At 35.5% G+C, this 24,383-nt stretch overlaps 1 protein-coding gene and 1 pseudogene across 1 annotated transcript; one reads left to right on the top strand and one right to left on the bottom strand.

Moving 5' to 3' along the window:
• LOC140828315 (probable disease resistance protein At1g15890) overlaps positions 1 to 2,504 on the top strand; it is a 2,741-nt pseudogene extending 237 nt beyond the window's left edge.
• A 1,002-nt stretch (positions 2,505 to 3,506) lies between these two features.
• Positions 3,507 to 23,372, bottom strand: LOC140826892 (nuclear pore complex protein NUP160). The gene is given in 29 exon segments (XM_073189430.1): positions 3,507 to 3,834; positions 4,192 to 4,272; positions 4,274 to 4,366; positions 5,998 to 6,138; positions 6,560 to 6,667; positions 7,425 to 7,590; positions 7,794 to 7,871; positions 7,978 to 8,086; positions 8,203 to 8,331; positions 8,642 to 8,960; positions 9,054 to 9,122; positions 9,848 to 10,191; positions 10,293 to 10,369; positions 10,814 to 11,001; positions 11,093 to 11,370; positions 11,610 to 11,772; positions 13,167 to 13,723; positions 13,884 to 14,076; positions 14,253 to 14,321; positions 14,323 to 14,434; positions 15,539 to 15,661; positions 15,868 to 15,965; positions 16,050 to 16,154; positions 17,071 to 17,168; positions 18,254 to 18,411; positions 20,455 to 20,515; positions 20,793 to 21,057; positions 21,153 to 21,285; positions 22,980 to 23,372. Coding segments are annotated over 29 exon segments (4,545 nt in total). The 5' UTR covers positions 23,168 to 23,372; the 3' UTR covers positions 3,507 to 3,792.
• Positions 23,373 to 24,383: the final 1,011 nt, after the last annotated feature.

Below are 24,383 nucleotides of genomic sequence, written 5' to 3'. Positions count from 1 at the left end.
TACCTTTAATTCCTGTCTATATCTGGAAGCCTTAGCAAGGAGATGCAGTTGGAGGTTGATAAACTTGTTGAATGTGGTAAATTTGCTGAGGGGCTTTTTCTTGAAGTTTGCAAGACGAAGGCAAGGCAATTGGTGACCGCAGAATGGAGAGGCCAACGAGCTTTAGAACAAAATTTAAAGACTGTTTGGAGGTGGTTGATGAATGACGGTGACTTACAAATTGGCATATATGGAATGGGAGGAGTCGGTAAAACAACACTAGCAATGCATATTCACGACAAACTCCTGAGCGATCCTACATTCAATGGTTATATGTATTGGATAGATGTCTCACAAAACACCATTGCAGAATGACATTGCCCATGTTCTGAACATAGATCTCTCAAATGAAGATAATGAAAGTCATAGAGCTGCACGATTGTTTGAGGCACTAAAGAGGAGGATTAGATTTGTGATGATCTTGGATGATGTGTGGAAGAATTTTGAGATTGAGAAGACAGGAATTTCACTTGGAACAGATGGAAGCAAGTTGCTGATAACTAGTAGATGGGTAGATGTTTGTGATAGAATGGGTTGTGAAAAGAACATAAAAGTAGATGTTCTATGTGAGGAGGAAGCTTGGAAATTGTTCTTGAACAAACTTGGTAGTGGCACAAAACTTTCTCACGAAACAGAAAAAGTTGCAAAAGATGTGGCAAAGATATGTGCGTGGCTTGCCACTTGGAATTATAACGATGGGTGGAAGCATGAGAGGTGTCACAGACATTCATGAATGGAGAGATGCATTAGAGGAACTGAAAGAATTTTCAATGGGGAAGGATGACATGGAAACTGAGGTTTTCCCTGTACTCTTCTGTAGCTTTAACCGCTTGAGGTTATTCCAGAAAGTTTTTCTGCACATGCGTGGTCTTCGAGTTGTAGACTTAAGTTACACTTGGATTCAGGTGTTACCGAATTCCGTTGCCGAACTGGGAAATCTTAATGCACCGTTACTAGCATATTGTTTTGACCTCAAGTATTTGCCACCTCTGACGAAGTCACGGGGCTGAAAGAACTTGATCTCAACAAGATTCAAATCAAAGAATTGCCTCCAGGCATGCAAAATTTGATCAATCTCGAGTGTCTAAATTTGGGGGATATGAGCAGTCTCGAAATGATACCAGCTGGATTATTTGCGAACTCTCCCTTCTGGATTCTGGAACGCCTTATTGTTCCTGACCATCTTCAAGTGAGAGGAGAAGAGATGGAAGAGTTGAAACAGTTGGAAGGATTTCAAGGATCGTTCTGTGATGTGCACGATCTCAACAAATTCACCATATCCCAACAAAAACATGGGAAGCATAACTTCTACAATATTTCAGTAGGTAAGTCCGATTCTGGATCAATGGTCTATTTGAACAAAAAGATATTAAGTTGTAAACTGCTGACTTTGAAACGATACTGCTTTAAGAGAGGAAGAGGGATAGCAGACAAAATTTTGCTGCCACTGAACATGCAACATTTGGTAATATCTAAATGTGTTGGCCTGAATAGCTGCTTATCAGATATCTTCCCATCATTGAATTATTTAACGAGCTTGAAAATATTTAGACTCAACCAATCCGATGAAGTTGAGTGCATTTCAAGATAGAATCCCAGCGACCCTATGAAAGGAGAACAAGTGTCGTGCTGCATCCCATTCCAAAGCCTCGAAAGACTACTTCTGTATATGTTACCTAATCTCATTTCTATCATAAAATATGATGTAGTGACAGTTGCACCTCTGTACGGCACCTTCTGTTGTCTGAAAGAGTTGCACATCAAATCTTGCAACAAAATAAGGGAGCTGCACACTAAGGCTGCTGCACAATCTTAGCAACCTTGAGGAGATTTATATCTCTGAATGTGCAAAAATGGAGGAAATAATAGGGAATGATGGAAAAAATAACTCAGAACCAACTAGCATCAGTCCCTGCTCAATGTTGTATTTTTCTTCTCACGATGATCGAGTTATAGTTACCATACCGAAGTTGAGAAGAATCTCTTTAAAATGGTTACCACGATTAAAAAGCATCTGCAGGGAGACAATATTATGTGATTGTATCAAAACATTATACTGCTTCAATGCAATAAATTGCTTCAATGATATAAACTAAAGATGCTTCCTTTCTATGTGCTCCATCCTCCGACTCTATTACAGATTTGGACCGGAAAAGAAGACCAAGACTGGTGGGACTCAATAGAATGGAGTCACCCGAGTGTGAAGGATATATTTCGGCCTTATGTTAAACGTTTGATGTGGGATTGCAAACAAGCACGGTTAAGCCAAGCTTGAAGACAGTGTCTTTTGCTCTTTTGTTTATCAAGCGGCTTCAATACTTTGTACGGTGCTAACAAGATGGAGCAGTCGAGTTCGAAGTCATTCAGGTTCAGTAACTCTATTCATATTGGTGCATGGATGTTTTGGAATATTCGAAAGATTTAAAAAAAAAAAAAAAAGAGGGCGAATTTTAGTGCATCTTCCAAGAAAGTGGAGGCCATAATAAGCTTTTGTTACAGAGCTCTCGTGGCTGGAAATACATTCCAATAAATAATCGATTCTGATAAATCTCATTTTTCCATTTAGAACTGATGAATGCTGAGGTTACAGATTCAAGATAACATGTTAAAAGCTGAATTATGGAAAGTTGCACTATTTATCTGCATCATGTCTCTTTGATTTGTCATTCTACACGATGTATCTTGTCTGGTGCAACACTTTACACTGTCATACAGCAAAATGAATGCTCGTATTCGTTCTATCTTTATTTTGTTTTGTTTCAATTTTCTTTCCTTCATGTTTTCGGGGTACAAATCGACTTCCGAGCAACTGACTTTATTACACGCCCGCGTATGTGTGGGTGGGTGTGTTGCAGTAATGGAGACTTGATAATGAATTATCTTGAGTTTGATATTTTCATTTTTTATTGCAACCTTTTTATCTTTATTGGAAACGAGACTCTATAATGAATTCTCTTGATGATTATATTCCAAAATCAAATATATTTTAGAGCTAAATTTTAAATAAAAAAAAATAATCCGAATTTGACTCAAATTAAAGTTGCTGCTACTAGCAGGGATGCCTGCCTACGTCCACTTGAAGTCACTGTAAGCCACCACCCAGAAGAAGCTAAAAATGTAGGCACCTTTCGGCACACAAGGTTTTAAATTATGGGACTGACACGGAGTACTATGACTCTATTCCTTTGTTTATAAAAACTCTTGTACACTCATGATATGTTTAATGAAATGAACCCATCCCTTGGTGTTAAAAAAAACTCATTTCTGGATATGGAATAAGGGGAGATGTTTTAAAAATATAGACATAAAAAGGACAGAGATAGTCATAAACATAATTTAATTATGTCAGCGGGAGAACTAATTAATGCAAAATAGTACAAACGAATTGTGAAAATAGACCATTTAAAAACAGAGTGAATTTAGGAGTAAATAAGTGTCCGTCAACATAACTTCACTTGAGATGCATCGAAATTAAAGAGCTGATATATCGAATACAGCCCTGCTTTCATATGTGACTTTCCATCTATTGAGATCTCAGCAAGTGTTCATCCAGCAAATAAATACATCCGGCCTCAAAGTACGTTATAGTTCCTTTCTCGGGACACCTCTTGCTCAAAAAGAAAATAAATACAACTTAATGCACAAAATGAATATTACACTCATCCAGCCTTCAACCACAAAATCTCCAGGTCGACCAACCGAATAGATAATGGTTGGAAGTCTCACAGTGCAGCAGGAAAGACTACGGATACACTAAATTATAGAAGACCGAGCATCATCGGAGTCCACTTTCAGCTGTCAATTAACAAAACAACCATCATGTCAGTCAATAATAAGAGATCACTGTAGAAAACCATTTTATACATCATCGTTCGGTAACACGGTTGATTTTTTCCCTTCAAAATAATCAAGTAGGTATAATATGGTATCAGCTGACACCACACCAATTTATGAGGTGAATACTGGTACCATACTCATATAATATACTGCTACAGACATTAAAAGTTTTATTATTTTTAGCCACCAAACACCTTAACTATTGACAATTTCACAAATTCACACGATCATAGCATATGACAAACAGCGAGCATCCCAACTCTAACACACACAATCCAGCTAACGTGTAAAAGGGTAGTATAATAAAGAACTTACAAGATTTAGATGGTTCAACAACACGCCATGCAATAACTTTTTCAGCTTTTCACACTGATCAATCCTGTGGCCCAGTCTAACCTGATTCCTCAAGCAAGCACCACAAACGTTCAATTGAAGTATATGGAAACCAAACTGCAAATGGCTTTTTACGATGGATAACATCAGCTGGTCGCTGCAGATATTCAAAATTTTAAGTTCTTAGCAAATTAAGCTTTTTACGAAGGAGTATATCCATCATGATAATGCCAGCTGCATAAATACTTGTGCTTCCTCACATAAATGTAGAGAAACATGAACCTCCATCATTTGTCAGGTGTATAAGCAAACTAGAAATACACCAGCCAAAAAGAACTGAAATGAAATAATCATAACTTGGTTTCCATAATCCAGTGGTGTCTATGGCAATCACAGACTTGTTGATAAGAAGCTCTGCCAGGATGCTACTTTTTCAACCCACGATTGCTAAATTAAAATATGGTTGATTTAGTTTTGGTGTATATACGAGTCGTGGACATAAAACAAGAACCACAGATTGAGAGAGAATGTCTGTCACACCCAAGACATAATAAGGAGAGAGGCCTACTGGATGGAATGGAATTTGACAATCAAGGACCTACATCTCAAGCGAAAGAAAGGTCCATGATGTAGTGGAGATTCAAAAGATGCTTTACGGACTATTGCGGCGGAAATAATATCCTAATTTACACCCTTTCCACCAGATCACCCCATTATTAGACATAATTTCCACACTAAAAAATGCATGTCAATGTGAAATTTCAACCAATAAAATTGATGACGTTTCATGTCATCTTTCCTGAAGTTACCTAAATTTTCGGATTCCAATATGATATAGTATAAGCCTATAAGGATTATTTGAAAAAGAACAAATGAAAAATGCATCACTAAAATGTATGGCTGCTTTGAACCATTCAATTGAAATAAGAAATAATTTGTCAGATAAAACTTTCGTAAAAAAACCTTGAAGGGAACTTGCAAAAAACTTGGTCTGAATTATGAGGTTTTGAGTTGAGCAAGCTGCATTGAAGAGCTAATCCAAAGAATGCTAATTTCTCAGATTGGAATTATACTTGAAAGTCCATCCACATATAACTTATGATGGTTAACGGATTGGGTTGATCTAAAACCTATTCGGTACACTCTGGTTCCCACATCCTATATTCTATTTCGATTGGATTGGCTTTTAGTTAATTGACAAGGAGACATCCAAATTGATCCGAATCCAACTCTGAACCAATCCAAACCAATTTGTATTATTAATTTATTATTGCAATACAATAATAACATAGTTTATTGTAAGAATTTTATTTACTTTTTAATGACTTATTGTTTCACTTGTAGTTCTTGATCGATAAAATATTTAAGTACATATTGATTGAGAATAAAAAAAATTAACTCAATCTGGTCTCCACATTATGCTAACCCATTCCATTCCAACTTGGTCAGCAATTCAGTCAAATCCAGTTCAATTTGTTTTGTTCTAATCCGATCTGGTAAATCTGGAAGTACAATTCCGTATATTCCCAGATTGGTCGTGTTCCATTACTTTACACCCTGGAACCGGTTTAACCAGATCCAATTCAGTCACCGCTAAAATGCCTAAATATAACCTAGGTTCTAGAGCTCAGAAGTTGACAAAGAATTTTTTCAATACTCTCAAGGTCCAGGAGATGAATTTTTAAACAAAAGCTGATATATATTGGATACCAGACTGAACATAACAGCAAAATGTGGCAATAACCTCAAGATCCAACTGCTAAACAGGAAAAAATATGGATAACTTACAACTGCTGCCAAGGCTTCAACGTACTCAATCAACAAATTAATCGCTTCCACGTAACGGCCGTAATCAACATACAGGCAAAACAATGATGCCGGGCTTGACTCTCTTCCGGTCATTCCAAAACTACTTTCAGTTCGAACACCCTGTCATGTGAAAAATTATGAAATAACAGCATAATTGCTTTATGGGTTTATTATTTCCCAATAAAGGAACAAACAAAAACACGATGCTGCTGAGCCTACCAAATAATGAGTTATTATCTGCCTATATAAATTATTCAACTTCACCCATTCTAGATCCAATAACTTCTGAAGAAGTCTGGCAATTTACTTTGTCATAATAAGAACTGGCATCCAGCTTTCGATTGTGGTACCATTGCTGTAATCGGCCACATCTCAAAAAGACACAAATTTATAAATCTAAATGTGTATGTTGTTAAAGTTACACCCATTACATGAAGGTACTAGTTTCTTCAAACGTGTTCACTTAACAAATTTTGCACTTAATTATGTATCAAGGAAGTATATTACTTGATCCTTTAGCAGAATCCTATGCCAAAGTTACCTTTAGAAGCCGAACCAACCAAAGAGGTAACTCAATTTGAGGATCAGCTGAAAGAAGTGCTCCGGCAACAATTAATGGTAATCTCGGATGAAAAGATATGTACTTGTCCTGTAGTCGATAACCCAAACAAATAGTGCTTAAGAAAAAATTCAATATTGGTTCCACACAGGCAAGTTACTACCAATTTCATATAGAACACCTCCCAGCCAAAACCACACTGACATGCAAGCCAAAGAAATCGTAAATCAGTTTGAGATAATAATTTTTTTGAAAAAAAAAGATGCTAAAAATGAAAATAAATGGAGTAAAAGGTTCAAAAGGAATTTCAACAATGTCAAGTCATCGACGGTCCAAAAAATCACAGAGGAATCAAATGACTGGCTGGAAACTGCATTATCCTAAGACAAGTGGAATCTTCTTGATCTAAATGAAAATATTGAAATCACAATCCGCTTGCCAAAAATCTGGAAAAAGAAACTTTCTAGGAAGACTATGTAACTGCCAATAAGTATTTAATCGTCAAAACATTGTGTCCAGTGCTTGTGGCAAAAGATGCACTGCATAGGAGAGATTTTGCAACTTCTTATGTTGTTCAATCTCTTACAGTCAGAGTAAAGGCACATTAACAACATAAAACTTTATGAGATTAATTAAACATTGAACTTTCCGCCAAATTCAGAATATAGAAGTTGAACTGAAGTTTAACATCAGAAGGCAATGACCGTTCAATGTGGTGGAAAGAGCAGCTAACAATATACTAACAGAAAAAGAGCAGTTTATTATGAGAAAATAGAAAACCACTACATTAGCTAAGCCAAGATAGAACATTCAAATGAAAACAAAATGACAGGAAAAAAGTACGGACAAGATAGAGTTCAAGTGTTAGCCAATGGCCACCGCTTATAGATTGTTGTCCTGGTGCAAACATCTCATTTGAATTCTGAACAGCCTTGTGGTGTGCTGAAGTCAACAAAAGGCCATGTGTTCTACGATCTTTACTGGGGAAGGCAGACATATTATCTATCAGTTGTCTGCATCAAAACTATGCATATATATACAAGCTCGGAAAGGGAACAAAACTTTATTGATAAGTTTCAATCTAACCGCTGAGATATTTTGACTTCATAAAATTGAATAGGTGTAAGCAGAAAGAAATATAATAGATGCTGCACTTATACAAAACGTCGAAAACAAAACAAGAATCAGTATTAACATATAAAATTATGTTTAATACCCTTGGCCAAGAAGTAAGGAGACTGGTTTGCTCGGGCAGCATTTGAATGCCATGGCCATAAAGACTCTTTCAAGTTCCCTAAACAGTATCAAATACCTTAATCATTTTAGAACATCAAAGACATCAAGGGACTTCAACAGCTCATCATTAAAGAATGACATGATAAGACAGCTAGGAGTACTACCTTTTCAAAGCAGAACCCTTCCAGAACTTCAATATCACTGTAAAAACCATATCATATAAATTTGTTTCAACCAACAGATCAATAAGCTCGGAAGACGGTTTCTCGTATCCTGAAAGATAAAGTGCAGGATTCAAACAAAGATTGACCTGGAAAGCTTTTACTTGGAAAGCCTAAGAAAATTAATTCTTTGCGGTTTCCAAATAAGTGTCACCAGTTTAAACATACCAGTAGAGGTCCAGTTTATGTTTCCTAATGAGAGCAGATATTCTGCTGATGTTAAGACGAATTCACTTTCAAGTTTCTCAACATCCAAATAACATTGTGACTTTTGAGGGAGAGAATCATCGACAGGAGCTGAAATATAAGAATAAAGACAAGGAATTGTGATCGATCAATAACACAAGTAGAAAGGCACAAGTAGGAAAGTTATCGGTGAGACCAGCCTAGCAGCTTTTGCGAGACCATATTATGGTGCACAATAAGTCAAGCAACTAACTCCTTCGATAAAAAAAAAACCAACAACTTTATTTGATGCAATTGACAAAATATACCACACGGCTTAGCAAAAAATGCAGAATTAGTGTATGAAACCATTTTCAGCACAAATGTGGTATATTTGCTCAAATAGTTGATACTCAGAAGTTCATCGTATCGGATACTTTACATGGTTCCTGCTCAACCAGCCTAGCCTTTTTATTTGGATAATTGTTTTTGTCATGCGAAGTTTCTTCAATAGGAGAATCAATCCAAGCATGCGCAGGATGAGCAAGCTGCAGAGCATTAACAGCAGCAGATAGAGCATTCAATCTCTCTTGCAAAGCCAAAGACCTATACTGATTATCTTTTGTCGCTGCTTCAGCTCTCAATCGCACGGAGTACATGTATATGAAACTAGCAGCACTACGCCAGTTATTTCTGTACATCTGAAAGGCGTAAAGTAACTGAAAAGGGTTTGGCTTTGTTGAAAAATCTGAACGCTCAGCCTGCAGAGCAGATATGTTAATTACTTGATTACATTAGTCCGTCTAGTATGACCCTAAACAAAGTATTCCAGTTTTTGAAAAATCATATCAAACCTTCCTAACAAGCTCTTGCTCCACCTTCTCCACTAAACCGATCAATGGAAACTGGCCATCACAAAGCATCTGTGGGCAATGAGCAAACGAAAATCCATCAAAATGAATCCTGATTCCTAAGGCATATTTGCATCATTGAAAACATCTCAGTTCAATGCACCATCATTTGAAATAGGTTTTTCCCATTAAAAAATCGAAGGGAAAAAGTTTCCAATATCTTGAACCTCATTAAGGGAGAACTTTGCAGTAAACTTTAACCTTCTCACTTGGAACATAGAACAAGCAAATATTAACAGGTGAATTAGAGACTGTTTAGAGATAACAAACATGATAGGAACGGAACACTCATGTGGATGAAGATTAAAACATGTACACAGTGAAAATAAAGGAAAACAACCTCTAAAACAATAAGCAAGCAATGGTTACTTGGCTCAGGAAGGTTAAATGGCCGAATTCAATATTCGTCTCCAATCTCCATTATGTACTCTCAAGAGAATAGTTGAAAAAATAATTATTTTCATTGATTCACTAAATAATAGTAAATGTATCACTACATTATAAACCAAATTAAGGAACCAAGACATCAATTGAAAGAAATTAAGGAACCAAGAGATCAAATTAACAAAATTTCTGATTTCAAGATTCATAATCCTTGATTTCTGGTTCATTGATGTTTCCGACACTTCTAAACATGAGGAACCTTTAAAAAAATAAAGAGAAAATTGGTAACAAAGAAAAGTAGTCACAAGCAAAAAAATAAAATGTAGATACAGAGGTGAGGAAATAGCTACAACCTTCACAGCACCACGCTCATGAAGCACTATAATGAATCGTCTTAAACAAATACTCTTGCTTTCTTCATCTGGATTTGATATTATTGCACAATATGCATCGTGGTAGTTATTAAGATCCAACGTCAACTTAAAAACATTCGCCCAAAGTCGGCCCTTTACATTAGACAATGATTCCATAGAATGCTCCTGTGAGCTGCTATCTACAGGGCGAAGAGCCTCATCAACCAGCTCAAGTGCGGCCAAAGCAAATTGGTTGGCAGCGTCGTTCATATTGAACTGTTCAAATAGCTGCATCACCCATTGATAATACTGAAGCTTCCATGCTGCAGCTGAGGTAAAGCTACCTGCGAGAAAGAGATATGCGTACTTAATAAAACAATTGCATGTATGTGAATCTTTCACGATAAAGAATCCACAAAAAAAATGATTAACTGCTTCACGTAACTGAAATCAACTCGCAGCCATCCTGCCTCATGTGGCAAACTTCGCAAAGCTGCAAAAGCTCCTTTAACTGATGAAGCTCTGAAAACAAAAATTGAAGGATATAACTATTGCTCTCCTTTTTTCCCATCGACTAGGAGAAATTAAATTGATGTTCAAAATTTAGATCCTTGAGAAGGTTTGATGGAGATAACGCAAACTACAATTGACTGAAATTTAAGCAAAAAAATCAAAAATAGATGTAGATATGCAACAATATATGGGAATTATAGCAAAAATAAATAAGAAATCAAATCAAAGATAACCAAAAACACCTTGTAGGAAAATCCAGCGAAGGACTACTACAACAGAAAAAAAGCAAAATTAAACAAAGCTGGATGAGCACAACAGAAAAGCATAACTAACAAGTTGCAGACAGAGAGTCATGTACAGGGGAGCAAGAAATTAAACCAACATTTACATCTAAAACACTTTTTTTCCGATTACATTAACCAGCAATCATGGTTTACAAAGAAATCTACATGCCTGAAAAAGCAGCGTACAGCTTCACAGGCATTTCTGTCTTTAATTGGTACATGCATTTCATGTTGTGTCTGGGCAACAAGACAACATCCAAGAAGATGAAGAAGCGTAGGCATTTTCCTATCGATGTCCTGAAGGCTTTCAAAGATTTTCTCCTTGCGCGAATAAAAATCCACTAAACTGAGCAAATACTAGACGGAAAAAAATATTTCAGAAATCTTGATCAAACCTGAGCATGTAGGTAAATGTAGTACAATTATGGAAGAAACCAAAGCAACAAACCTCAGTGGCATTGTACTGCCCATGTCTAAGTAAGATTAGTGCAAGATCAATCGAATTGCTGAAGAACACAGAAGATTCTTCTCCAGCTCTTCCCCATATCATCCAGCTTGTAAATTCCAGACTTAAACTGATCAAGTTACAGGGATTTGGAAGCCGAGTTAGATAAAGATGCTTCAGATCTCCCAAAAAATTTTGCATACTCAGTAATAGGATAAATGCTAGAGAAAATTCACATTTCCCAAGCCTCCCATTCCACAGCCTTCTATCGACATTGCTATCTGCTAAAAATACAAGTCAGGAATCAGGATGAAATCTAACGAGTCTGCAATTCAGTTGCATAATACCTCAATTACCATAATGCTAATCAGTAATGTTTGGCATCAATAAGACAGCATGTGAACCACAAATTCAAATAATACTAGTACTAATTATTTACAATAATCACATATTAGTATACTACCAAGCAGCTGCAATGTGAAAAATGAGAGGACATTTTGAAATCTTATACAGTCCTTACCAATTTGTAAGGATGAAAGCCGAGAGCTAAAATCTTCAACTAAGGGAGATTCAGATGGTGTAGTCCCAAAGAAATAAATAATATGCCACTCTGTAATAATTTCTTGAATCATTGGAACTAACTCAACCTTAACTCTTGAAACATGGGAATGAGACATATTTATCTGCAAAAGAAAATGAAGGAGGATTGTTTTTGACATTAAGTAAAACTCTAAATGCCATCTTGCGCAAACAATTCTTTCCTTCTTCGTGGAAAATAGAGCCAGCAATGTGAATTTTGTGAAGTAATGAATGGACTACTCGTGATGGTTCCTTTCATTTTGAGTAGTTATATCATGAAGCCTAATTAAATACAGAAAAAATTCTAATATAATAAAGTACCGAGATACCCCTTACACAGCCTCAGTTTTATCCCCAGAGAAACTACCATAATGGGTGTAAATGTAAAAGCTACCTAATGATAAGAAAGTATTTAAACAAAAGGGCTTCATAAAAGGAATGTGTTCTCCAAGGAACAAAAACAATACTACAAGGTAAATAAAAAGACAGGCTTGGTTTATAATAAGTTAGGCTTTTTGTTTATTCGTGAGGGAGATATCTTGTACCTTTTTCATGGTCTGATACACAAGTACATAACGAATGTTAACATGCGTCGTGGTCAAAAAGCTAAGAAAATGGTTATAACTTCAACCTAATGTTAATGAATTATATTCCTGATTCCTCCCATATCGACCCCATTTAAGGACGCCAATCCTAAAACAATCTTATGAGTTATGACAAATGAAATACATTTTCTTTTATAAGAAACATAACAATATTACTAATATTAGATGTGACATTTTGATACATGCTCCTCTGCACTTTCCAAAATGCGACATTTTGTATGCTGGAATGAATATTTGATGTGGTAGATACATTCCTTGGGTATGCCCGTCGTAATTGTAAATTTTAAGTATTTTAATAATATTTATGCTCATCGAAAAAAGAACCCATACCCTAGAAAAAGGCAATTTCTCATGAAAAAAACACATTTAAGGGACAATTTTAAGAATATCTATTTACTTCTTCCATGCCTATTATTTTACTTTAAACTGATTGGTTAGAAGATAAGGTATAAACACTGCTAGGAATCAGGTTTGCTCAAATCAGTTATAAAGGCAGAAGCCTAAGTTTTGATGAATACATATCAAGTAAGCTGTAAGAAAGTAAATGTAATGACCAGGAAATAAAGAAATCTGCCTCAAATTAATTCAACAGGTCCTTGCTACCAAACTACATGAAAATATGTTGTTTCGAGGGATCAAAATGTAATTATTTTGTTATGCTTTTCTGAGGTTTCACCAATGCAAAACCATCGCATTTCCAATGGCAGATTACCCATGTTATGCAACTCCTTGGAAAGCATGACAGTAATTAAATCATTGCCCTCTAAAAAGGCCAAGCGTCAAACCAAAAATTATACTTTTAAAGAAAATTCGTAACATGAAATAATACGATTGAAAAAAGTGAGGTACGAGAATTGTAATTCTAGATCCCTAATGCAGTTAATGTGACTAACCTGCCCACTGATGCTAATCATATAGTTTAACAGCATAAGAACATCAAATGCGGATTCAAACATCCCTTTGGCAATTTGGGAAGTAGCCTGCACCGTAGCAGAACAATTTATACTGAAGACTGATTCGAAATCTACATCAAGTACCATTTTTTGAGGCACCAAAAACTTTAAGTATCTCTCAGCAACATCCAAGATCTTGTCCCAAGAGTTGGCTTTGTAGCATAAAGCATGGAGAGACATAAACATTTCTGTGGAAAATTTCCTCAGGTTTCTCTGATTAGACAACTCTTTCTCTGATACAGCATCAGCTCCCAGTTCTGATATATGTAGAGCTGCAATTGAAGAACTATATCCAGTTTCTAGAATCTTGAGAAACGGAGGAATAACATCCTCAGATGATATATTAGGTCTGCATAGAAGTGACTCATAAAATATAGCTGATGAAGCTTTTCCCAACTGTTGGCTCACATCATGCACACATTTGAGAAAATCAAGTTGAATCTCCAAGTCAAATTCATCGCCAGAATAGCTGAAATGCTTCAGCCCATCTAAGGAACCTGGTGGGCAGAGTAAAAGTTGAGAAAACGATGCAAAATGGACAAGTCCCTAAACCATATCTAATTTGCAAAAGCAAATTAGATGCAGAGAATAGTTATCTAAAGAGAAGGGATAAATGCTCAGTGAAAAAATTGATAGATGATACCAAGTCTATTATACCGTAGATAATATGCTCTGCATCCACCAAACCACGGAAAATAGATATTGTCCTACTCCTGACTAAGCCAATTGCACCTGTGACTGGATCAATGAACATGCCGCATGCGGCATTATTTTTGTACCAATTATTCACAAACCGGGAGCAAAACCTATTCCAACAATGAAAAGTTGAAACAGGACTTTCATAACCACCCTACAATAAAGTACAATGTTATTAGCTCCAAAATAACTACCTGAATCTCCAACCATTTAGCAAAACAAAATACAGTGTACTTTTGGTATGAACCAGGATTCAAGGCTGGTTATTTCCACTAAAGACAGCCTTTCAGATTTTGCAGTTCAAACTGACAACAGAATCAAACCCAATACCTGATGCTCAATAAGTGACAATATTTCGTCTTTTAATCCATTGGTAGTGAACAAACTGAATTCAGAATCAGGTGAAGTGCTTGTTATGATCTGCAAATGTTTGCTTGAGAACAGCATTGCAATGAACACCAGGAAAAAATAGCCCACGTAGCAAAACAGAAGAGACAATTGGGACTGACTTCCTCCTGCACAGCATGTATATGATTTCAGCATGCCAACAAATCACGTAATATATATCAGGCAAGCTATACATGTCAAGAGGAAACCTAGAACACGCATCCGTTCAGCTAGCCCTGTTTATCCTGATTATAATATCCCATGTCAGAGAAGACTTGCCTTTGTTTGGATTCATTTCACATAAGGATTCGCCATCCCAGGAAATAACACCAAGAATTTGCCATCTTAATTTTTTTTACAAGAAACGCTATTATAATAGAATAATAAGATAATAGTTACAAAAGGTGGACATTTCAAGATATCCGCAGGTACGTCAACAAATTTGTCATCTTCATTATTCTTTCATAAAATACTTTCACCTCATTTTTCACATTTCTCAACATAATAATCACTTTTGTTTCAATTTTCACCACTTCCTAAGTATAGCATATTGTTATAATATATTGAAACAAGATACACTGTCCTTTTATAATTATTTTTTTCAAATTATAATTTTAAAATATCTCATACATGTTAAAATAACTAAAATCATATTATGTGACGTTTCTAACCCAATAACTCTTCGCATGGTAGACCTACAATATTAAAAAATAAACAATATAAAAATTTTCTCCCCCCGAAAAAAAAAAGCAAAGCTGCATTGTATTTTTCAATATCAATCTCCCAAAAACACATTTCTCGAAACACCATAAATCAAATAATGGATCTGTAAAAATGGACTCTTTACCATAATCTTACATGAGGAGGCAAAGCTTTCAGGAATGTTGGTTCATCAACTTTCATTTCAGTAAATTATCTTAGGGAAATAATCGAAGCCAATACAGTTAACATTACTTCTTTTATTATTAATATAACCTACTTGCTCAACAAAATCGACAAATGTTGGTATTTTTGTAATTTACTACCTCTTGCTTACCCTTTCTCTTCAGTCATCACTGTGTGACAAACTAAATACATGGCAGAACAAAAGTTCATTGAAAGATAACTAAAATGTGAATATTGATGGGTACTTCAAAATTAACGACCGCAAATTGTGAATATTGATGGGTAATTCAAAATTAACGACCGCAAATTACAGAAATAGATCAACAGATCAAATTGCTTATAACACCTTGGAAGATGAAAATGCTGCACATGCAAGCGAAAAAAGATCTGCTGAAGAATGCTCAGAACTCTGAAACAGAAGGTCCGCAATGAATGTTTCTTGCAATTGATAGTAATATGATAATCCCCTGACACAAAATCTAGTATCAGTAATTGAAGCGCAAACATATAATATAATTATTCAAGAAAAGATGCCAAAATAATACAAATAAAATGTCATCATGAATTCCATACAAATTCAATCAAGTGAAAAAAATTATTATACGAGCAAAACATGTGCTGGTTAACTGTAGCCAGTGTATAAAAAAGAAACCAATACGCTCCAAGCACTTACTCATTGACGTCATCACAAAACAAGTTGTGCAGTACAAGTCCATCTTCCTTGAGTATCCACAATTTGTTTGAAGTAAGACAAATATCTATAGGTTCACCCTGAGAAAGTTCGAATAGAAAATGCATGAAGTAGTAGGTTGTTTATCAGAAGCAGTACAAACTAGATGCTGACGAATTAATTACCTCCCGTAATGATATTTGTTTCAATGAAGGCTCCAGAAATAATGTTAACCTGTCTCCGGCATTACACCGAAGACCGTGTAGAAATATTGAATCCGTGCTATCTCCCTAACAAGTTGTCATTCAGAGCAAGTAACATAAATATAAAGAGCGAACCAGTTACATTCATAGACAAAAATATTTTGAAAATCTAAAGAAGTCTAAATTAATATTTTACTATACAGTAACAGGTTAGTTGCTGTAAAGCATTAATCAAAACACTTTTCATGCAACACAATCAGTAATTTTATCCCAATGACGTAAGGATTCTGTGTGCACAAACATCAAACTCCCCAACTTTAAAAACAATTTTTTTTACCTGGAAGTCCATAGATTTACAAAATATCTTAGTTATCTCCTTATCTGCAATTATTGAACTATTTCTACATGATTGTGTTTGAACCCTTAGTGTGGTGAAGTATTCCATCTTCTTTATAGCAGTTTCTTCCATACTTCCCAATCAGTTCTTCTCTGCTTCAAATTCCCAACTACAATGATCAGAACTGCTCTCTACTTGAATTACTACAGATATCCCTATATTAAAAACTCACCCGAACAAATTTATCAAAAGACCATGGACAAAAAAGACAGATCTGGTCTTAAGTTACTGGTCAAGCATCCTATTAACACCTCGACAAATTTAAAATCATGATAACAGTAACCTCACATTAAGAAAAACTTAGTTATCGCAAACTTGGCTTTTAAAACCCTCAATATTTCCAAACATTATGGTCTTAAATTACCTGGTAATTCGATTGCCCTGGAGAGGCAGATAGAGAAAGAATGCACAACAAAAATCGAGACTTTTCACTTAATAATACAAGGTAAAACATATAAAGTAACCAACATTCATTCAGAAAAACAGAGACAGTCAACATGCAAATGAGGCTGGAAGCTGGATGGGAAAAGTAAAGGTCGGACAAGAATGATACAGGTTGGATATAATAGCAGGTAAGCTAACAATACAAAAGCATGGTCTTGTCACCTTTTCTCCATCTACCAAATGCTGATTGTGCAGAATCGCCAAAGGAATTATGCCTGTATTATAATCAGCTTCCCCCACCCACAGCCTCACCAAAGCACCTGAAAGCATTAAACAAAAGTCATGTTATAATCATATCGCAAGCTAAAAATAAAATCACGACCATAAGAAAATAAGTCATAACAGGTCCACTCCAAATAATGTGATAAGGTCTTTCTCTGTAATGTATTTCTTTGATCTCTAATGGGACTGAAAACACCATTACACTAAATCGGCTATAGACACTAACCAGAAGAAGTGCCAACAATCAGAAGAAATCAAATAACCCTATCTGAGAAATTACAAACGGTAGATGCCACTCATGCCAAACATCCTCAAAAAACATCCCTATATCCCTCTGGCGTGCAAAACCCAGTACATTTCTCATAATCATCATGAAGCGACACACATCAATACATAGTTTGGCAAAAAGCTTTATAAAATTTCTCAACAGCTTTCGTAATGCATGTTTGTCTTCTACTGGTAATATTCTATTTCATCATCAAAAGGAAAATGTGAGAAGTGATGGGGACTGCTCCATGTAGATGTGTTTAGCATATGTCGTGCTTCATTTAACATAGGTTAATAATGAATCAGAATATCAATAATGAAACTGTTATGGCTCAACTGCCCCAAGTGCAGGCTAGGCTCTTATGGGATTAGAAAGCCACTTTAGGCTAGGTCAGATTTAAACATCATTTAGATTCTAGCTTGTGCTAGTGACAAGGGGTATTTCATCTCTTGTTAAGAGATGCTCCTCTGTGGCAAATCCTTATCTGCATAACGGTTGTGTCATCTTAATTTTCTTATTCTCTAAGTCAAATCTTAGCCTAGCTTCTGGGATCTTGATTTGGTGTTGTGGTGAGCAAGCCAAATTGTAGACATCGTACGGACCGTTGCCTGTAGTATTGATACACGGTATTGCCAGTTTATTTTTGAGGTTCTCATCAGCAGGTTTCCGAGAGTTTAAGCCAAAATATTTTGCAAAAAATTTACATCCCTCTTCTGGTTATTATAGATTTAGATTTCCTCAAACAAAGGGGAAGTTTTGATTAATACTCCCGATCAAATTTTCAACAACCACAGCAAAGTCAAAATTATCGATAATATTAACAATAAGACAAGTGATATAAGAAAGAGAACGTACCTGGCAATGTTTGGTCTGTCATCATATTACAAAAAATTTTACCACGAGTTGAAAGGTCCCAAACTCGAAAACACCCATCAGAATGAAGCACAAAAAGTAGTTTTCTCTGGTGCACCTCTGATATTACTAAATCCTGTACACCAGCTAGCGTTGGACCCCTGAATGACAATTAAAACCGTTCTGGTTGACAAAAGTAAGGGCTTTACTTGAGAAATAGAAGGCAGAACCACTTCTACAGTTAACCATGGAGTAGTAGTTCGGTTTGATTGCAAATAAACTTTTAAGTACTTTTCAACTTGATGCAGATACCCACAAAAAAAATGATGGAATCAAAAGAATTGATCCAAGCTATTTACTTTCATTTATGGAAATAATAAATGCAGTAAATTACAGAAGTCTATATTTGCTTTTAGTGGACCACTAGTCCACTTCATGTAACTGAAAAACTATTTCAATTTAATATAAGTAAGTTTCTTATCAAAAAAAAAGTACCTAAGTGCTTGACATGGTTTAGAGTAACTGAGTCATCCCATTCAAGCGACATGATATCCTAGTCCTAGAATCTAAATATGTAAAGAAAATTCCACCACATATCACCTGACAGACACAAACTATTGATTGATAGTAAAACAAGTATTCATTTTTCTATAAATAAAATTAATGAAAATTACCTTACAATTTACCTTAAAGTCATCATCCTACATTTAAGGCGTGTTTAAAGGGCTCCTTGAGCTTTACAGTAAACCAAGGCTTGTACTCCACTACCAAAGCACATGCTCCATTGACAAGCTGTGCCTTGGCTTGCATCTAGGTGCAAGGGCTAAACCTAGCTGCACCTTGAACTTAGATTTGGTGGACATCCAATGATTATGTAAGTAACAGTTCATTACTTGAGATTTCCCAATGAATTATTTCCTAAGTTCGCTTTTAACTAAACTTAAATACATCTCCTAATTTGAGCATTTCGAAACTCTTTTATATGTATCCAAGTGATCCTCCTTTGTTGTATTGCAATTAATTGGTACTGTGTCAACCAGCTAAATGCAAAGTTCAGGCTTATTGTCTTTTAGTTTGTCTAAAATTCCAATGAAAAATTCCCATTCACAGTTATATTTTTAACCCGAAAAATAAAATTTATGAGCTATTTTCATCAATTAGAAATATTAATGTTTGCGACAAAATTTCCCCAATTCACCTCTTCAGGGAAATGTAAACACATGAGCAAGAGAAATTAAACAAGGTGGTAAAATTTAGTTCTATGCAAAATTAAGATGGAGACCTAACATTACAGCAAATTTAAAGCCAAAACTTTTCATAAAACACCACTGTATTTATGAAAATTATTCCATAAACCAAAAGAAATGTAGAGAAGAATGATATCTAAAAGTAAAATCAGAAAACAAACAAGGTTTTGGTGCTCAAACTTTAAATAAATTAGAAACGAAGATAGGTTCAAGATTCTCTATCCAATGAGCCCCTTCCATATCATGTTCCACCCCCTAAATCAATCATGTATATCATATTTTAAAAAATATTAATATTAACCGGCTCCCAATGTGATATAACAAGTTTATGTCTGCTTCGCAAGGTAAACTTCTCCATCCCCCTTTTAATCATCCTATTTTTGGTTTTTTATGCATCTCTTTAATAAATTTGTAAATTCTCGCGCATTTATCACCTTTCTAGTCATAAAAAAGTGAGAGCATAAATGTGCTATCTTTAAGATTCAACCATCATTCCTCTCTACTATTTTGATAATGGCCAATCTTGTATCTTGTTTTTAGATATTCAAAAATAAACCCATTATGAATTTATAAATTCTTAAACTTTTAATTGTTTTATTATCGATGTTATACCTTTGCCATAAGTTTCTGTGAATAAATAAACAGTCCAATATCCAATCTCTTCAATTGAAATAAAATAATATGTGAAGAAAATCAAATCATCAAGTAGAAACCTGGAATTTGCTATGAAAATTCTAAAAAATGATAAAGTTAGTAAAAATGATAGGAAGGGCAAGGAACAGAGATGGAGAAGTCAAAACCTAATCCAAGAACAGTTTTTTGTCATGAGAGAAAAATGAGAAAGCTAAGCAACAGATCAACATTATTTCACAAGAGCAAATGAAGTTAAGTTAGTGGATTGAACAGAAATGAAACATCCTCGTGGAACAGCAATCAAGTAGACATGAGAAAATGTACCTCGATAATATGCCCCACAACCGACCAAAGCCAGTATCATCTCGCAGTTCAGACACAAAGCCTAAACACCGCATCAAGAAGAGTGTTCAGATTAATAGCATAATTATAAGTTGAAAAAATGCAGAGTACATAAACAAATCAGTAGTCGAACAATTAGCAACTGCTCAGAATTATTTTGGATTCAATAACAGCACAAACACGACATAGTTTCTAATCAGAAAGACAATCTCGGATTATTATCATAGTGGATCCAAATAAAATAAGATGAAGTTTGACAGTTAATGGAGATGATATCTGTGATATAAGAATAAAATGAAAGATAAGATCCTCCGGAAGACCTGGAGCACTTGGATCGACTGTGCCAAGTTGGAAATAACCAACAGATCCATCACTCCTTCCAATTACAAGACAACCTGCTGTTGCTGCAACGGCTTTTATTGCTCCATTGTACGGTTGACTTTGTGTGTTATACTCAAGTATCTCATCAGTTGGGACAGAAGAAGAAGTTCCATATTCAAAATCGTTCCTCAACCTAATAAGGTATGCAATTCCTGACATTGTCAGAGCATAAAGCAAAAAATGATTTCCAGGAGTAAACTTTTCCTGCATGTACAAGAAAGCATCAGTTAAAACCTGGCAATAAAAATGAACAATCAAAAGGAAACATCGACCAATTAAAGATAAGATAGAAGAAAGACCTCATTTTTGCAGATAAAAGCAAATGGAAAAAGAGTGTCAGGGAAAATTAGTCGAAGTCCAATCCTTGGTATCTCACTGTTATTGGACAACTCCACAAGCTCCAGAATATTTGAATGGCTCTTGCTGGTTTTCCTGTGGAATAGAAGGTGGTGTTGATCATCTCTACTTGGTGCAGAAGCCAAAAGGAGAACAAGATCATAAAACATAATGAGATTTTGAAGCCATAAACAGATGGTGCAAAAATTTCCAGGAGAAGAACACTATGATACCCCAGATGCCTAATCCAAAATATGCAACCAACTACACAGATGGCAATGTCAAGAAAAATTAAAATTGTCATTGGAACTGAAGTAAGAATCCACGAGGTAACAAGAGGGTAACACAAAGAAGCATCTCAATTTAACATCTTATTCTTAATTAACCGTATTTTTCACCCAATCACCCAATATTAACGGAAGAAGGATATCAAAGGACCCAAATAGAAAGAAGGGGGATTTGCTCTTCCACCCTATAAAGAAACAAAAGGAAAAAGAAGTGAAAAGGAAAAGATGGTAAAATTGCTTATGATTACATGAAAGAGATCTGAGTGACACCCTATATCAGAAAAAATGAAATAAAAACATATTTTCAGAAATAAGAAAAATTACTTCACAACTATCTTTGCTTTGGGCAGACATGATGTAGCGTAGGCGATCACATTTTGTACTAATTGCTTCATAAAACAATCCTTTAAAAACAGTCCCCATCAAGTACACATCATACTATCCATATGACCATATCCACAAAACGCTTCACATTTCTTAAATGTCCTGATAATTTGAAAGCGGACTAAATACGGATGTCTCTCTGAGATAGGGGATTAGCACCAGTTCATTGTACTTTGCTTAACAATGAACAGAGGCACAAGTGACACTAGAAAAAAATAATTATGCCAGACGAAAGAGTTGTAAGTGAATCAAGGGCCATCCAAACAGAACTTTTAAATCCCTAGAACCATTAATATGGGCACTTTGGGATTGCAAGGTTGACTTCATAGTCCACCTGAATCATCGACCACAACCATGGTTTGCACGAAAGATCTTGTCACAACAAAGATGTATCACAATGAGAACAAAATAATCGGGATTGCATGAAGCACAAGGTGAATAACAGGAAATGGTTAATGTAACAGCATGGAAAAACATATGCTAGCTTGGAGCAAAAGCTGCCGATATTACCATGAGAGTCTCAGACTAGCATATGCTGAACGGTTGTAGACTTGTAGTTATGGTATGACATTAGTGTATTTCTAAAGTTCTATTGAAAAACATAATGATGTTTTACTTAACGAAAAATGTATGGAATAATTGTGATCTTTTCGTAACGTTGTGATAAAGCTGAAAGAGAGACATCACACGGATACCATTCCTTCCAAACCATGGTTGCAATAAGAACGAGCGCTGGAATGTAGGTGAATATGGCACCAAAAATACATTGTTTTTGCACCGTCACAGTCGTCGTGTCCAAGCCAAAATTCATGTCATTTATGTGTCGTTCTCATAGGAGTCGTTAGTGTAATTCAGTTGGGTAGACAGCAGTTTTCATTTAACAATAGAAATGTCTTTGCAAACCCATTAAATCAAACTTTGACAGCATAATATAGCAGTTCCAAAAATCAACTGGAAAAAAGATCCAAGACAGGATTTTTAGCATTCTAGAGCTTGTAAAAATAAAAAAATAACATAAGCACGAAATATAAGCATTATCTAGTAGCATTTTCCTAGCTTGTAAACAAACACAAGTACGAACTACACATACACAAGAGAGCGTAGAAGGGGTTAAATTACCATATAAAATAAGAGGGGGGATCTCCGATGGAGCAGCAAGAGGCGAAGTCTTTGGCAACTGGGTTTTGAGAAGTAGTGGGATTCGAAATAGAAGAAGATGGGATGGAGACTTGAACCCACTCGATGGAGTCGGTGCTGAGTAGAGGCACCTCCATCCCCGCCATACGCCACCCGCCGGTGTTCTCCATTGACGTCGTCGGATACAGCTGCTGCTGCTATTGATTTGGTAGCTATAGCGAATGGAGAAAAGGCTTGGAAGAGAGTGAATGTCCCGTCCCTTGTTCGTAGCGTCGAGTGGGGTTACAACTGACGAGAAGTGTGGACTTGGGTTTTATGTGGGGGGAAGGCCGAGAATTTGAGCGCACAGGAAGGTTTACCGTCGTGAATATAGTTTTGATATTTATGATTTGTGGCCCGAAATCAAAAGATACAATCGTTTCAATGCGTTATTATTGTTTTTAATTTGATAAAATAATAATAAATAATTAATAAAAAATTATTTTAAATTTAAAAAAATTGTTCGATTTAAAATATAAGTTTGTTTAGATTTTTTTCATGATATAAAATATAGAGTGACTTGAGGAGATTTTTAGTAGGATAAGAAAAGTAATTATAGAATTAAATATTTTGGTGTCTCTAATTTAGTTATTAAAGGTCTCATACTTATAATAAACAATATAAAACTATAGATATATATATATATACATAACTATATGAGATCAATGAAATAATGCTATTTTATTGGACGAGATGAAAACTGAAAAAAATAATATCCATAAATCATTTTATTGATTTTCACATAAGTTACATACGGTGACGTGTTCCATATAAAAAATTATATATATATTATAGATATATATATATATATATATCTATTATTATATACACGAAATTGATCCTGGGCGCCATTTGCTGAGCGGCCCGTGAGGCGAAAGCCCACGTGGCGTTACAGGCCGGATATTTTTTATTTTTTTTTTAGTTTTTAGCGACGGTTTTTTTAATTCCTCGATATAGCGACGGAATGTAAAAAACCGTCGCTAAAAACTAAAAAATAAAAAAATTCCGGACAGAGGGTAACAGAGGAACATTCACAAAATCGATTCTCCGTCCAACCTACCGCCCACAACACAGAAAAGTTGAGAGAAACACAACACAGAAAAGTGAGGTTCAACTGAAAGCAAATCTGGAGATCTCGTGCAAGGTTTTTCCGTGCGCCTCAAATCCGAAGGTAACTCGATGTTGTCGGAAAATTTCATACTCCCGGTAGAATTTGTGCATGAATGTGTTAGAAAATCTCGGGTATAAAAATATGTGCGTGAATGTAAATCGAAGTGTTAGAATAAAAATTTGGTTTGATGTATGTGTGAATGTAAGTGCGGTTCAAATAAAATTTTTTCCGTGCGC

Source organism: Primulina eburnea, chromosome 3 (assembly GCF_022965805.1).
Source record: "Primulina eburnea isolate SZY01 chromosome 3, ASM2296580v1, whole genome shotgun sequence".
Lineage (NCBI taxonomy): Eukaryota > Viridiplantae > Streptophyta > Magnoliopsida > Lamiales > Gesneriaceae > Primulina > Primulina eburnea.
Note: the sequence above shows the minus strand (reverse complement) of the source record. Positions and strands in the feature narration are given on the sequence as shown.